We start from the raw sequence: 15181 nt of genomic DNA, 5'->3' as shown, positions 1-15181 counted from the left end.
GAAGAATAACAAAATTAATAATTTCACACGAAAAAAAATTCTAAATTGACTATAGAGTTTTGTAACAGAACTTTGTTATTCCTTTGTTATTTCTTCTCTACAATATTAATTATGTATTAATATTACTATATTTATTCATTACAACCCTGCAGATTTATCTTGCAATCCCTTCAGGGGACTTGAGCACTAGCTTGAGAACCGCTGAACTTGACCAAACGGTATTTAAATAAGTTAAACCAGCTCATCCTCCAGCAGCTCCCAGAGTAAAACACTGCTTACACATCGATGTACCAGTATCAGACAATCTATTATTGTCTTATTTAATAATATATCACTCTTTTTCTTACAGGGAGGAACTCGTAGAGCAACTCCAAGAGACCCGAGAGGAGAAGAAGAGACTCCGCAAGAACCTGAAAGAGTTTGAGGACCAGTTCTTTAGACAAAACGGAAGGTAAAAGATAACGAGAGAGAAAGAGAGAGAGAACGAGAGAGTATTGAACAGACATTCACATAATTTGTTTTCCACTGCTGAACCTTCCCCGTTTCTGAATGTTTGTTGTCTTGTTTCCATAGAAATGTGCAGAAGGAGGACCGCTCCCCTTTGGCAGTTGAGTACAACGAATACAAGCACGTTAAAGCCAAACTGCGGCTGCTGGAAGTCCTCATCAGCAAAAGAGACTCAGCTAAGTTTCTCTGAGCGAAAAAATAAAAAACTCTAAAAGGACTTCAGAGAGACAGTCGAACACATCTCACCCTGTTGGAAAGAAAATATCTGATTTTCCTTCCCGCTGCCATCTGTGTTGCTCGTGTTTCTGGCTCAGGGGAAACTGTTCCCCTGTTAATCCGTCTCATCAAGCTCAGCTGGGTTTTTCCCTCCGGAACCACAACTAAAATCTAAATTCCCTCCGGAGAGTCGCTAACTCACGACTGATTCAAAGCATCACAGAGTCACAGAGCTTCATCTAAGAAGTTTCCCTCTCAACAAACAGCTCACCTTTATAAGAAGACCTTTCTCGAGACGCACACAAATAACCGGAATCACACTTTTATTGCTAATAATTTATTTCTATCCTTTTGAATGTTTTTTATTGGAAAAGAAAAGTTATTTTTCTGATGCGTTGTTGTAGAAGTCTTAAAGAAAAAACCCTGTAAGTAAAATAATAGATGTGAAATTATTGCTATTTTGAAAGAAGGATTTTTGCGATCAAGATGTATGAGTATTTTTGTAATGGAGACTTTACTATTTGTATAACTTCAATCAGCTTAACAGTATTCAGTAAATTATAAGCTTTCTCTATTTCTGTTCTGACCATCATGTAATATATGAAATAATCTTTATTTTCTTCTCTAGAAGTTAAATTGAGTATTTGCTCACTAAAAGAAGTGTTTTTTAATTTGAATACAACCCAAAGAAAGTGACTCAGAGTACAAACTACAAACCAAAATAGCTCATACTGAATGAAACCCCTACTTTTACTTACAACTTATTTTTGTGATCACTGGTACTTACCTAAGCATTTGACTGTATATTTTACGCATTGAAGCGCTTTCACCCCACTTTACTTCCTGTCAAATAAGCTATTTCTCTTCTTGAAATCACTGTTATGTTTTGCTCACATTGATAGACATAGACAAATGTTTTGTGAGGCAATTCTGGAGGAAAGCTAAAAGCTCTGTATTTTACAGCGGTGTGTGTTTCCTTCTCGTCCTCTTTAGAGCTTGTTAGGTTCTTTTGTAAATATGGATCACTTGTGTATGTTTACATTTCTGTGAGCGAGTACATATTTCCTTCCTTTCTCCAAAATGGATGATTTATCAGTGTGAATTTCGTTTTTACTGAATGTAAACACTGGCAAGGCTTAATGAATTTTGAGTGTGTACATTTTAGTACATAAATTGTATTTGTATTTTGTATATATTATGAATGAAATCATATTTTTAAACAGTTTTTGGGCTGTGTGGTTTTCTTGGAGTGTCTGAGTAAGTGTGGAGATGTTTGAGGTGAAACAAATTAATGTGCACAGTATATAAGCATTTAATGCTGCAAATAACAATTACTTTCATTATTGATTAATGTGCCAATTATTTTCTTGATTAACCAGCCTTTATTTTGGTTTATAAAATGACAGGAAATAGTGAAAAATGGCCAAGAGCCCAAAGTATTTAGTTTACAATGATATAAAACAGAGAAAAGCAGTAACTTATCTCAGTGGAGAGGTTGACATTTAGTTTGACAATCAAATGGTTGATTTATTGATGAGGCTGCTGTAAAAGATAACACAAAAGAGAAAACAGAATAATTAAACATAATGAGCTACTAAGCTAATGTTAAACACATTTCTGGCCAATAATGCAAACAAGGACGAGCACGGTTTTGTTTAATGTAGACAAAGTTGCTGAAAACGAGAGCTTTGTGTAGATTCCAGACAAATATGCAAAACAATAAAATAAAAAACACATTCTGTAGCACATTAAAAGGTGCAAAAAATGAAAGGGCCCCACAAACCTTTGCATAGGACTAAACTCTGCAGGATAAATGAGCTTTAATTAGACACATACTGATTAAACATGTGTTTACATGCAGTATAGAGCAAAGCAAGAATATGAAGTGTCCTCGGAAAACCTCTCAGAAGAGTCCAGTGTTTAAGACCTTTAGGAAGATAACAGCGTTATCGCAACATCACTGGGCTGTTTCACTTTATTGCTAAACAGATTTCAGAGTGACCTGATAGTCAGGACACAAAAAGTAATTCATTGTCTGCAGTCAGTTTGACAACATGGTATGAAATATATAAAAAATATATGTATATGCAATATCATTCCACAGACTTCACACCAATGCAACCTAATTAAACATCAGTTTGGATTAAAAGGTTTGACTGTAGGAATAAATACAGCATCAGGGCGATTTCTGGAACAAGTGAAGTGATAGTTACCGTTAATCTACTGACTATATCTGAAGTCTTTAATAGGCCTTAATCTGCCCACTGTTAAATATTGTCTTCCTGCACAAATATCACAATTTAATTATCTGCAACAAACTAATCACAATTTATAACTTTTAATGATTATATATGTAGTTTTAAGTAACCTTTCAGGACATACGCTTACTCGCTTTAACGTTAGCTAAATATGAAGCTTCAGCTAGCAGCCAGTTAGCCTAGTCTTGCAAAAAGACAGGAAATTGGGGAAACGGCTCATCTGGCTTTGTCTAACGGTTAAAAAATCCACCACGTCTAATGCTCAACAATTAACATGTTATATCTAATTTGTTTAAACCAAAGTGTATAAAACAACAATTCATTGTTTTACAGCAGGGTAATGTGCCAGACTATTTCCTGGCTCTGATCAGTTGCCAATGGGGACTTAATAGACGTGTTTCCATGTGATGCTGTAATTAGTGCCCTGAATATGAAATTGAAATGCATGCAATAAATTCTATTAAATTAATATTAAAGGTTTGCAGTGGCAACAAAACCCTACATGAAATTTCTTTCTAAATCATGTCACAGAAGCTAATTGGGTCACAGCCAAGAAATACTTGAGTAAATAACTACATGTAAAATGGCAAAATTTGGTTATTAAACTTTATTAAAAGAATGTAAGATATAGATGTAAGTTAGTAAGCTTTAATGGTGCATGTGGGCAGGTTTTATTACAGTTGGAGAGAGTCAGGCTAGCCCTTTCACCCATCTCCAGTCTTTGTGCTAAGCTAACCTAACCCGCTGCTAGTTGACATCTTATTACAGAAAGATATGGAAAATTGTATCAATGTTCTCATCGAACTCTCTGCCAGAAAGCTAATAAGCACATTTGTGTCAAATTTTCTAAATGACAGTCAGGTTTCTGCTTTCACTCAAGAACATGCACACAGACAACCACTAAAAAAAAGTACTTTAAAAGTCAGCTTTTCATGTATATTTTGCTGTAGAAGGCAACACTGTTAATGCAGATTAAAGACCGAGTCAGCTGCTCTGTGATCCACAGCTCAAAAGAAACGAGGGATTGCAAATAATATTCACCATGTTTCATTCGGCACCCTTCTGCTTACTGAATACTCTCCCATTAACAAGATCAGTGGGACAAACACTCCTCCGTATTTCAAAGTTAAAGATTATATTCAAAATTCTATTTACAAACATATATACACATTTTATAATTTGTCGAAAAATAGCCACTCTGTTAAATTAAAAGTAACAAAAAGCAGATATATTGTCCCAAGGTAATAACGTAATTATTTAAAAGGTAAAAAATAGAATTTAAGTAGTTGAATATAAAATACACAGCTGTGAAAAAAAGAAGACAAAAAGAAAACTACACAAAAACCCAAAGATGGAGTTTCTCAACCTCCTATGGCTTCAATGTCACAAAATGTGTATGATTCCAGGTGGTCACATGAATTTAAGTATGCAATTTTTTATAAGGAGTAAAGTCAGACTCAGTAATAATGAATGCACACTGAAGGATTCATAAATGTATTTTGTGATTTATAGATATGTATTTGCATTAGCGTCTGCTGGCTTACATTAACTAACTTAGCTCACACTATACGTTTGTTTGCCAGGTGATATCTGTGTGGTTAGCTGAATGAGTCTGGCATACTGTGTATAATATTTTAGTTTAGTGGAAGTGGAAGGTAGCGGCACTCACGGAAAGTCACAAATATCACCTGAGAAACAAACACACAGTTAAAGTTGAAGGCTAGCTAGCGTTAGCCAGCTTTACTAACATATCAAACTAACACAGGCTGGTCAGGTTTTCTCTGACAAAGTAGTAAATTATCATCAACATTGCAAGCCAAGGCATTGATACACTTTAATATAATGGGTAATATTTTTTGTGTGCATTGAAAATTTTGTATAGAACACACAAAATACATTTGTGAATCCTTGTGTGTGCATTCAGTAATATTGAGACTTATTTGATTCCATATTTTTTATTTCAGGGCTGTGATATGTTTCAAATAAATATCAATACACAAGCATTAAAATTATCTCCCAAATGGTCCTAAAAGGTTGAGAAACTTTGCCCAAAGCTTAAAAACAATAATACTCTGCGTTTACATAGATAGACCTTTCAGATTCGTTAACAATCTTGTGAGAGCACATAAAGAGAGTGACCCTTTATGTGTCCTGAAGTTCCCCCCTTACACTGTTTTGACACTGACATGGGGGTTGTATTGCTGTTAAAGTGCATTTAAAACTGTTGCATGTCTCCTCCTGCTCAGACCAGGCTGAAGCCCTCGTACTGCTCCACGGCCCGAGTGAGGCGGCGGCGCAGGATCTCTTTGGTCTGGTAGCGGGGCATGTCCAGCAGGTTGTAGCAGGTGTGGGCCACCGGTAGGTAGTGCTCCTCCGCTGTGGTGGACTGGATGACGATGCGCAGGCTCTCCATGCCGTGGATGGGGATACGGTCACTGCCGGTCAGGAACACTGTAGGCAGGAGACACGGAGGAAAGAGTCAGAATCAACTATAGAGCAGGTTGAAAATGGTTCTACTCGACACATGTGCCTGCATAAATGACACATGGCATGTTATAAAAAAGCTTTGCAATTTGCTTCTCATTTACACACACACTCAAACCCCCCTGGCAGCAAACTACCATGAAAGCTGTTGGTTTGACCATGTAATATTCGGGTTTCCTGCCAAAAGACACTGTTATGTGGACAGAAGGAACTGGGGATCGAACCTTCATCCTCTGCAAGATCTCTCTTTCTTCTCTGAGGCTAAAAATATGTGAGAAAGTTTCTCACTCACTCTTTCTCCTTCCAACACACTGGAATTATTTTCTACAAAGCTCTTTAAACTATTATCTACATGTTCAGGGTTTAGTTAAAGCCAAATGTGTGCAGACAGTTTATTGTCATGCATGAACAACTGCACAATATAACAGTGTTTTATGAGATGTGTGAGTGTGAGAATTAAACTGTCATGCACATTGAGCAGTGAGGCAGTTAAACACTTACATAAGAACTGCTTCTTCTTCTCCAGAGGAAACTCATGGAAAACCTCCCAGAACAGTCTGACTGTTGGATGAGTGGCTGTATATTCCCCTTTGTAAACAGCATTCTGCAAAGAGAAAAGATGTGGAGGTGAAAAGCTTTCCCTGTTTTATCATCACTTAAACATTTCCTCTCCTGCATTAACTCCTACAAAACATCAACCAGCAAAACTAATTACTAAGCGACATTCATGCATCTCCCCCAACTGCATGAAAATGAATACAAATTTCCAGCAAATTTATGATTTTTCTCTTGATTTCTCTTTCATAAAATAGCTCTTAGGTTTTCACACTGATGTTTTGTTGTAATCTAAACAAGGACCAGAGAGTTATTTATTTACTATAACAAGTAAAAATATGTGAAACCAAATGCCATTTGCTTGAATATATTGTTTCTAGTTGCCTTTTTAACATCTAGCCAGGGATAGCAGAAAATTAGATTTTTTTTCTCTGTTGACGTTTCCTTTAGCCTCATTATGTCCAAATTATTTATTAATTTACAACATTGTTTTATGACAGATTACCTACAAAACTAATGACAGTCCCATCAGCCTCAGCTGTTCTTTGTATTCAGTGCTAATTTTGTTAGTATGCTAACGGTTGTCTTTCTACACCAACCAGTGAAGTTGCAGTTTACATCCATGTCTGTCCAAAATGGCATCACTTCATCATTTTATCCTCTTATACATTTGTGTAAGATAATGTCATAATACCATGATTTTTCAAAGTTACCCTTAACTTGTACCATCAAAATACAATCAGTTCATCTAGGTCTAAGTCTAAGTGGACTTTTGTGAAAAAATTTGAAGGCATTCCCTCTAGGCATTCTTGAGATATTGCATTCACGAGAATGGGAGGGACGTACTGTCTTACACTCTGCTTCATTTTAGCCAGGAGCTTCTCTTTCTCTCTGTTGTGTGTGTGTGTGTGTGTGTGTGTGTGTGTGTGTGTGTGTGTGTGTGTGTGTGTGTGTGTGTGATTACAGCAGTGGGATCAGGTGTGTGGGTAACATGGCAAGCTGCTAATCATCTTCAATCAACTCTGCTTTAAAGACTGCACCTCCTGTTGAGTTGGGCTCATTCCAGCCTGTAAATTCTCTTGTTTATTGACGTTAATACTTTTGCAAAAAAAATAAAAATGTATCTTGTGCTCGCAGCCTTCTTGAATTCGACTCTTGGCTCCGTTCCACTCCGGTTTGCTACCGGATCACACTTTGGACCAAACACTCTCCCCTCACTCTGTCTGGCTTCCCTGCCTGGATAAGCTCATGGCTCTGTTCCTGACCAAGAGACTCTCTACCCTCTTTTCTACATTTAAGCATTGTTAAGAAATTCTTAATTTGCACCCGCTCTGTTTCAGTGTTCTGTGTTTCTGCATTTGGGTCCAGTCCTATTACTTCCGTGCTGGCTCGGAGGTATAAAATGTCCTCAAAACCTGCAGCTGCTGAACAAATCTTCCCAGTGAAAGTTGGCAAGATGTCATGTGTTACTGCTCAGCACTGTGTAAGTGTAAAATACTCCCAACTCCGTCAGTTACACTGTGAGCATAGTGACTCACTTTGCCAGATGATAATTATCACATCCACAACTGTCAGTTTGAAAACACTTGCATGACAGCGCACTGTGCTTTTCTTCTTACAATTGTTTGAATCCAGCTATGAGCTGTTGGACTTGTTACTACAAACATTACACATGCAGATGTTTTTAAACCACACACTGACCTTCTCCATCTCCTCCCAGTTGTAGTTGTTGTTGCCGACCACCATGGCCATTAGCTCAGACGGCTGGAACAGCGGCAGGATCTCCCCACCGCAAACCTTCAGGAAGCCGGAGGAGAAGGCCGAGTACTGCTCACTCACAGAGTCTGAGAACACGTAGCGCAGGTAGGCCTCCACAAACTCCTTCCTGAAAAACACACACACACACACACACACACACACACACACACACACACACACACACACACACACACACACACACACACACACACACACACACACACACACACACACACACACACACACACACACACACACACACAGGTTAAGTAAACATTGCACTGCAGCTGCATCCTCACAACTCGGTTTCTAAGGAAATAATTTATTCAGAGTTCTAGGTTTGACTGTAAACACACGCTTCCTCCTCCATTGTCTCTGTACCCGTGTATGTGTGTATGTGCACGTGTATGTGTTATGATTAACTTGATCATCATTTCAGATGTTACTTTCTTCAGGCTCACTGGAGTTCAACAACAAACTCATCATCCAGCCTGAGTCTGTTTACATCTCAGTGAGGTCTTACTACAGAGGTTGCTCAGATAAGGTTAAAGGTATTATCTCTTCCATCTTTACAAATACACACGGTGCAGCTAAACATTATTTAAAATTTTAGTTAAGCTAACAATACTAGATATAATACTTGCATATACTGTATGTAACAAACTGTGGTAAAAATGTGTCGCTTCAAAGACATCATGCATTTCACCAGCATAAGAAATACAATCAGTTATATATTCATTTGAATTTAGTTGAATACAAATAAACAGTATTTAAAATTATTTGGAAACATTTAATACTAAAATATCTTATCAGTATACCATTTATATATACAGTCATTGCACTGAGAGAGTAGAGGAGTAGCAGTAGACTAGAGCGGAGAAAAATAAATAAGTGAAGAGAAAAGACAAATGCAGGCACATACTGCACATAAAAAAAACTATTAGAAACAATAAAGTTCAAAGCCAAAATTAATCTAACAGAATGAGACTTTCCGTGATAGGCCTTTTTAATTCACTCTATTTATGATGCAAAGTAATGAATGGCCATCTTCCTAATTCAGTATTTACTCATGGGGGATCAAGAGTTAATTTCTTAACTTAACTGTTTAATGTAATTTTCCAGTAAAAAATAATAATCACAGGATATCGAACACTGAGACTTCTCTCACAAAATATAGCTGTCCTTAATAAAATGATGACTTCCTGTTTAGACATACAACCGCAACATCCCGTTAAAATAGAAAAGCATAAAAATAAATTAGCAAGATGTTTCTAAAAATATTGTTTTACTGAGTTTTAAGAGTCCTCTTTGGACTAGCTGTCTGATTCCTGGCTTTTCTCTGGGGTTAATTTCCTACTCGAGGAAAAGCTGGCTTTGTTTGGGGCTGCACGGTGGTGTGGTGGCTAGTCTAAACATGTCTCCTTCAGTGTTTATAATTTAGATGTTTTACACCACAGCGACAACAGTTTTCTCTATTAATTCTGTTTATTACAGTTCCATATCTGTGTTGAGGGAACTTTGCAGGAACAACTCGGGTCACTGCCGCTATCGCCATCTGTTCAGCACCAGCAGCCAGACATGTTGACACCGCCAACCCCACAACTCTCTGCAGACTCCTCCACATAACACTGTAATCAACACCGCTGGCACAAGGACGAGCTGCAGAAGCAGGGCGGTGATGGTGAGGAAAAACACACTGAAGGACAATTTTAAAATACCGAATTCTTTGTTTTCTATGTTTTCAACACAGAACATGACCTTCAGTTGGGACAATGGGACACGAACTGCCAGCTGTGTGAGCGACATGATAATCTCAGTTCTGGAAAAACAATATATTTAAAAACCTCAGTGTCATCTGTTTGTCTTTTAGAAAGAACAGAGCGTAGAGTATAATTAAATTATATTATTATATATTTATTATTAAATATTCATAAAATCGTTGCTTTAATATAACATATAAAGCTGCCTCACCTGTTGTTTTTGTCCACACTGATGCTCTCTCCTCCGGGAACGAGCTCCTTGACTTCTGTCATCCCATAGTTCTCCCTGGTGATCTGAGGTGTGGCCACAACAAATAGTCTTAGATTAGAGTGTAGAAAATATTCATAAAAATACCAAAACCATTTGTCTGTTTTGCCAAAGCCTGATATCCTATTTCTCTGCACCATAGACCTGCATTGTTGTCAAAACACAATTAAAACTACATCAGTGAGCCACACTGGTGACATGTTGCTTTGTTACGATGATGAAATACATTGTAGATACACAATACTACAAGTAGACGGATCAATACCTAAAGTATGGATGCTACCAATAATAAGTCTTGTATCGATATCAATAGCAACAATAAAGTTTAAAGTGTGATCACATTCTGGCGGATGAGCACTACTTTTGCTTCTCTTCTGCTGTGTACATGCACACAATAAACACTTCTGTTATGCACGATAAAATCATGTACGTAATTAAGAGAGAGCGGTAAAAGAATTGTTCCACAAATCACTCAGCCAAAATTATCTATTTGTTTTTAGAAGCCTATTAGTGATGCATTAAAACACTTAAACGAAACTCATCAATTTGTTTTAAAAATAATTAGGTCTTCGGTTGAAACCGAGCCACAGCCACAGGCAGAGAATGGAAGTCATAAAGTAATAAGAGACAGTCACGTTGTTGGTTTTGGTCGTTTGATTCGTTAGAAAATTAGAAAAGTCTTCTTATCATTAAAGTCATGAAGGTGAAACTGGTGAAAATTCACACTTACAGCAAAGTTGAGAAGAAACGTTTCCTCTACATCACCTCCGTCGTAGTCCAGAAGTTGTTGTAGACTCCTGCAGATGAATAAACAAAAGAAGTTAATGTCTGGAAGGAACAACATCTTTATAACGCGGTCGTGTCAGTGGAGGAAAAACACAAGCTAATTAGTGTGATGTAAAAAAACAAACCAAATGAAAAGGTGAAGGTCAGAATCACCATCATTAATAAACGTTCCCCACACCATAAAGTCAGAAACTCATTAGTACATTTCATATAAATATGTCCTTCATGCATATCACCATCATGCTTAGCTAAGGACTTTGATATCTGTAATCTTCATTTCAGAAATATCTGCAACACTATGGGATCATATATCTGGTTTCTTTACCTTATCTGTTTAATACTTTTGCCTTTTGGTTTAAATCTTTCCCTGTTTGACTTTTAAAATTAAAACAAGGGATCATCTGTGTCTGTCCTACAGCTGCATGGATCAAATAGAAATTGTCTGTTGGATTAAAAAGTGAAGTGTCAACATATTGGCTAATAACACCACAGGAAATGACTCTGAGGGAGTCAGAGTGAGTTAGTTTTCCTACAAACAGCATGCTGGATATTTACCACAAAAACACAGGAAACATGGAAAGAGGAAGTGTAGCTGGCAAAAGAAACGACAATTATTTAAAGAGGATCAAATAGCATTGTTTTACAATTTGACCCCAACTGCAGGTCATTTTTTGTATTATATTTTACTGAAAAGACAAATTAATTGAATCTTAATGACACAATTATTCAAACTATGTGTTACCTCTTTGCTATCAGTGGCTTTTCTTTACTCTGTTAAACTTAAACTGCTCACAATTTTAAGATAGTAAAAATAAAAGCGAAGCATATTTAAAAAAAAGTTGAGATCATATCCTTTAAGGTGGTGTTGTCACTAAAAGCCACACTACACTCTTGTAGCTTCCAGAGGTCTTATCTCCACATCAATAGTCATCTGGAAACAATCAGGCACAGAGGAAATTCTAACCCTTCCTGCTCAATTCAATGAAGAAGCATTTCCTAGTAGCAGTCAATTGTATTGCTCCTTAAAAACACAAAAGGTTTGTAAGTGAGTGCCACACATTTAGCTTCCTATTTAAAATGTCCTGAACGGCGTCCTCTCGTGTTTACAGATCAGACTTCGGGTTACCTGGCCTCGGTGGGTGACAGCTCCTTGAAGTCCTCCAGCGTTGGCGACACGTTGAGCAGCTTCTTGTAGAGAACCAGCGGGAAGTGGAGGTCCACCACCGTGGAGTTGTAGATGGCCAGACCGCAGATGATCCCGATCAGGTGAAACCAGTTCTGCTCAACAAAACACTGGAAACACACAAAAGGAAATTATTTGAATGCATTTCTGTATCGGTCTAGGATCTAACAAAATAAGTGTCTCAGTGTACATTAACATGACTGATGAATTCTCAATTTTTTTTTAAACTTTAGAGATGAAGAAATACCAGCAAGATAAATTCACAACTTGTATTGTCCCAAAATGAAGTAGGATTACTGGTAATACCTGGTTAATGGTATTTATCGTACATGCTTTTCAAAATCTAACCTATCAGAGCTTGATAATTATGATACTATTTTTTTAAAGTTCTTCAACAACAACATTTTAGTAAAACATTTAGTCCAAAACCTCCTGAGAAAAAATGGGTAATTAATTCCATTTAACATGCTCAAATTATGATTACTTTGAGATCCAGTATTAGTACGCATAAATACACGTTTTAAATGTGTATTTCAATGTGTTTGTACATTTTACTGTCCTAAAACTCAGAAGCTGGAAGCTCTTCCCGGAAGGTTCAGCTGCAGGTCAAATAACAGCCTGAACACATTTTCTGGAGATCAATAATAAGATAACTGTTATCACATATTAAAAAAATGATAAAAGCATGATGAAATGCATCTTACCAAACACAAACAAAAGGGAAACATGGTCACAAAACTCTTAATTGAATTTTGAGCTTTTGATCAATCATCCATGCAAACTTACCTTGGTATTTCTAAGAAGTACAAAAGACAGTGTAACTAAAACAAATATCTTCTTTACCAGCAAAAAATGTCAGTCTGCTTGGCTCTACATTATGTTTCAAGTTATAATGCTAAAAGTTTGACTAATCATAATAAAACCATACTTCTTTATAAGAAAGCTCTTCAGATAGTTTTAGACTCAATTACAACGATCATGTTAATTTAATAATTAAGTGTGGAAAGCAGTGTTCACACAATCACACAAGGATATTTTGTATACTACTAATGTTACCATACTAATAACAACATAACTATAAAAAAAAGCTCCTGAAAAACATAGTAGGAGGAGGTTCATATTTTTTGTCAAACTACTGTAAATTTGAAAGTCTCTAAAAACGTTTTACTCAACTTGGGAACTGCTCCTCAAATGCAAAAACAAACACTTCTGCTTGATGATAAAAGATGCCTGATCATCCCCTCTGCTTCACTAGTTGTTGTTTTTTCACATCATTAACATGTGAATACAGTGTAAACTTACTTTGTCTGAGAACCACAGCAGGTTGGACTCTTTGTAGTGAGTAAACATCCCGTACACTGGATCCATCAGCTCCTTTAACAGCAGCAAGAAAAACTCTTTAGTCACTCCTCCTGCATCCACGGCCTCCTCTCCGTCAAAGATCACCTGTACGGAGGGAGGAGGAGATGAGATCACAAAAAACATAGCATTTGGTTTTCTTTTATCAAAGTCACAGAACTACAGTGAAAGCTTAGACGTAGCTCTCACCTTGAGTGGTTTCTTGAGGTCCACATCAGAGTACATGGTGAGCTCTCGTAGTGTGTCGCTTACTAAATGGTTCCTGCGCACATGAAGCACCAAGTAAGGGTTCCTGGCAAGATGGGGTTCCAGCGTGAGCAGCATAAAGACGTTGTGTAGGTTTGCACCGCTTACTGCCATCTGGGTGACGGTCAAAGGTTGAGGTGGAAAAAGGCAAGAGAAGAGAGTCAAATTCAAATATATAATAAAGAGACATTTAATGAGAACAATCAAATGAAACCTCCGTGATCAACTGTGTGAAACCACAAGATCACTTATGATGAGCAGGTACCTGCATTTGCAGTTCAGCGTCTGTTTGCAGCATGGTTGTCTTGGCTTGAGCGTTCAGTATGAACGGGTAGGCACATAGGTTAACTGAGGGAAAGTCACTCTGCAAGGAAAATTAGAAAAACGATACTTACTACTCTCATAACATAGGAAAAAAAAGTATATAATATGTCATATTAGATGCTCAAGTTCAGACTTTAAATCAGGTACCTGTGAAGGGGAGGATGATTGTTTCTGGAAATCAAAATGAGAGAAAGCAAAGTAATTTAACATGAATTGAAGGATTATAAGATCTAGATCAGCAGCTTTAATAAGATGAAACAAAATCCATCCATTGTGAAAGTAGTGTGTGTGTGGCTTCAGCAGTAACAAGGAAGTGAAACATTGTCAGGGCATGTCAGTACTCACAATGTCAGGGCATGTCAGTACTCACAATGTCAGCTTTACTCAGAAACCATTTGAGGTAGTCTTCCTGGATGTCCACCAGGCTGGTGATGTCAGGGATGTAGAAGCGGCTGTACTCCACATGGTGGGCTTTTAAGTTTACCTGGTAACGTGGCAAAAAACACCTGCCTCAACACAGTAGTCAACAGATTATTTCAGAAAACAAATTTCCTCCTCAGACTGCGCTAAGGGAGAATTGATGGTTTTGTTTACAGGAGCAGCAGGTGAGCTGTGTGGATACCTTGTGGAGCTTCTCAAGAAGCCTCAGAGTGGCCACAAAATAGTTCTCGTAGAAAACCGGTACGAGCAGCGTCTTGCCTCCCGTTAGCATGAACACAACGATGCTCTTGTACATGTCGACCATTCTGGTGAACACGCTGCCGTCCACAAGACACCACCAGTTATCTGCAAAAGATTGAATTAAACTACAGAGCAAGTACCTTGAATGACTGTATATTATTACTACAACCACAAGTTCCTAAAGTGATCTGTCAGGATCTTTGAACGTTTCTAAATGTAAATATGTTTGTGTTCAAGCACATTTGTGCATGAACATTTTTAGTGGTTATACGTGGGCATACATGTGAAAAAGCAGCGTTCACATACTGTTTGTAAACTGTATTTCCAGTTATCAGTATGCTGATGGAACATCGTTGGATGTTAGAACAGCATCGGAAACACCCTCACTGTCACACTTTCCGACATAGCAATTAGAGGATTTGGGGACAATCCAACATGTAAGCCCACTTCACGCAGTGTTTGAGGTTAGAAGTAATGTGTATGTGTGACGCCATTTGAATTCCCAAAGATGAAGGCTTCATCATGGTGCCAGACGGCAAAAAGCGCTGCAAGGTTTAACAGTTGTGTTTAGATTTTTTCTTGCTGTGTGGCACACCGTTTCTTTGTTTTTGATTCATCTCAAACTGAAGGCTCTCGACCTGTTTCATGTATTTCTGGAACCATTTCCTAGTTTGGTGTTGTATCTTAAATGTCGTGATAACAGGCTGAGCATAGCTGACATGGATGTGGAGGAGGATGCAGATGAACTGTAGATGAGTGTGATGTGGTGTGATGTTGCCACAGACTGTTTATAGTA

The 15181-nt window shown here is 37.6% G+C and overlaps 2 protein-coding genes across 2 annotated transcripts in view; one reads left to right on the top strand and one right to left on the bottom strand.

Annotated features, from left to right (window-relative positions):
* The window catches only part of fam13a (family with sequence similarity 13 member A), a 55233-nt gene extending 53285 nt beyond the window's left edge, over positions 1–1948 (top strand). Inside the window, 2 exon segments of the mRNA XM_054604422.1 lie at positions 350–451; positions 574–1948. Coding sequence (XP_054460397.1) covers positions 350–451; positions 574–697 — 226 coding nt within the window. The 3' untranslated portion in view covers positions 698–1948.
* A 170-nt stretch (positions 1949–2118) lies between these two features.
* Positions 2119–15181, bottom strand: part of herc3 (HECT and RLD domain containing E3 ubiquitin protein ligase 3) — a 24139-nt gene continuing 11076 nt past the window's right edge. Inside the window, exons 14-25 of the mRNA XM_054605195.1 lie at positions 14327–14490; positions 14075–14188; positions 13852–13875; positions 13646–13744; positions 13324–13494; positions 13078–13221; positions 11719–11885; positions 10537–10603; positions 9750–9832; positions 7722–7905; positions 5967–6069; positions 2119–5432 (exon numbers count right to left, since the gene is read on the bottom strand). Of these exons, the coding sequence (XP_054461170.1) occupies positions 5224–5432; positions 5967–6069; positions 7722–7905; positions 9750–9832; positions 10537–10603; positions 11719–11885; positions 13078–13221; positions 13324–13494; positions 13646–13744; positions 13852–13875; positions 14075–14188; positions 14327–14490 (1529 nt within the window). The 3' untranslated portion in view covers positions 2119–5223. The remainder of the gene's footprint in view (positions 5433–5966; positions 6070–7721; positions 7906–9749; positions 9833–10536; positions 10604–11718; positions 11886–13077; positions 13222–13323; positions 13495–13645; positions 13745–13851; positions 13876–14074; positions 14189–14326; positions 14491–15181) is intronic.

Source organism: Anoplopoma fimbria, chromosome 9 (assembly GCF_027596085.1).
Source record: "Anoplopoma fimbria isolate UVic2021 breed Golden Eagle Sablefish chromosome 9, Afim_UVic_2022, whole genome shotgun sequence".
In the NCBI taxonomy this organism is placed as follows: Eukaryota; Metazoa; Chordata; class Actinopteri; order Perciformes; family Anoplopomatidae; genus Anoplopoma; species Anoplopoma fimbria.
Note: the sequence above shows the minus strand (reverse complement) of the source record. Positions and strands in the feature narration are given on the sequence as shown.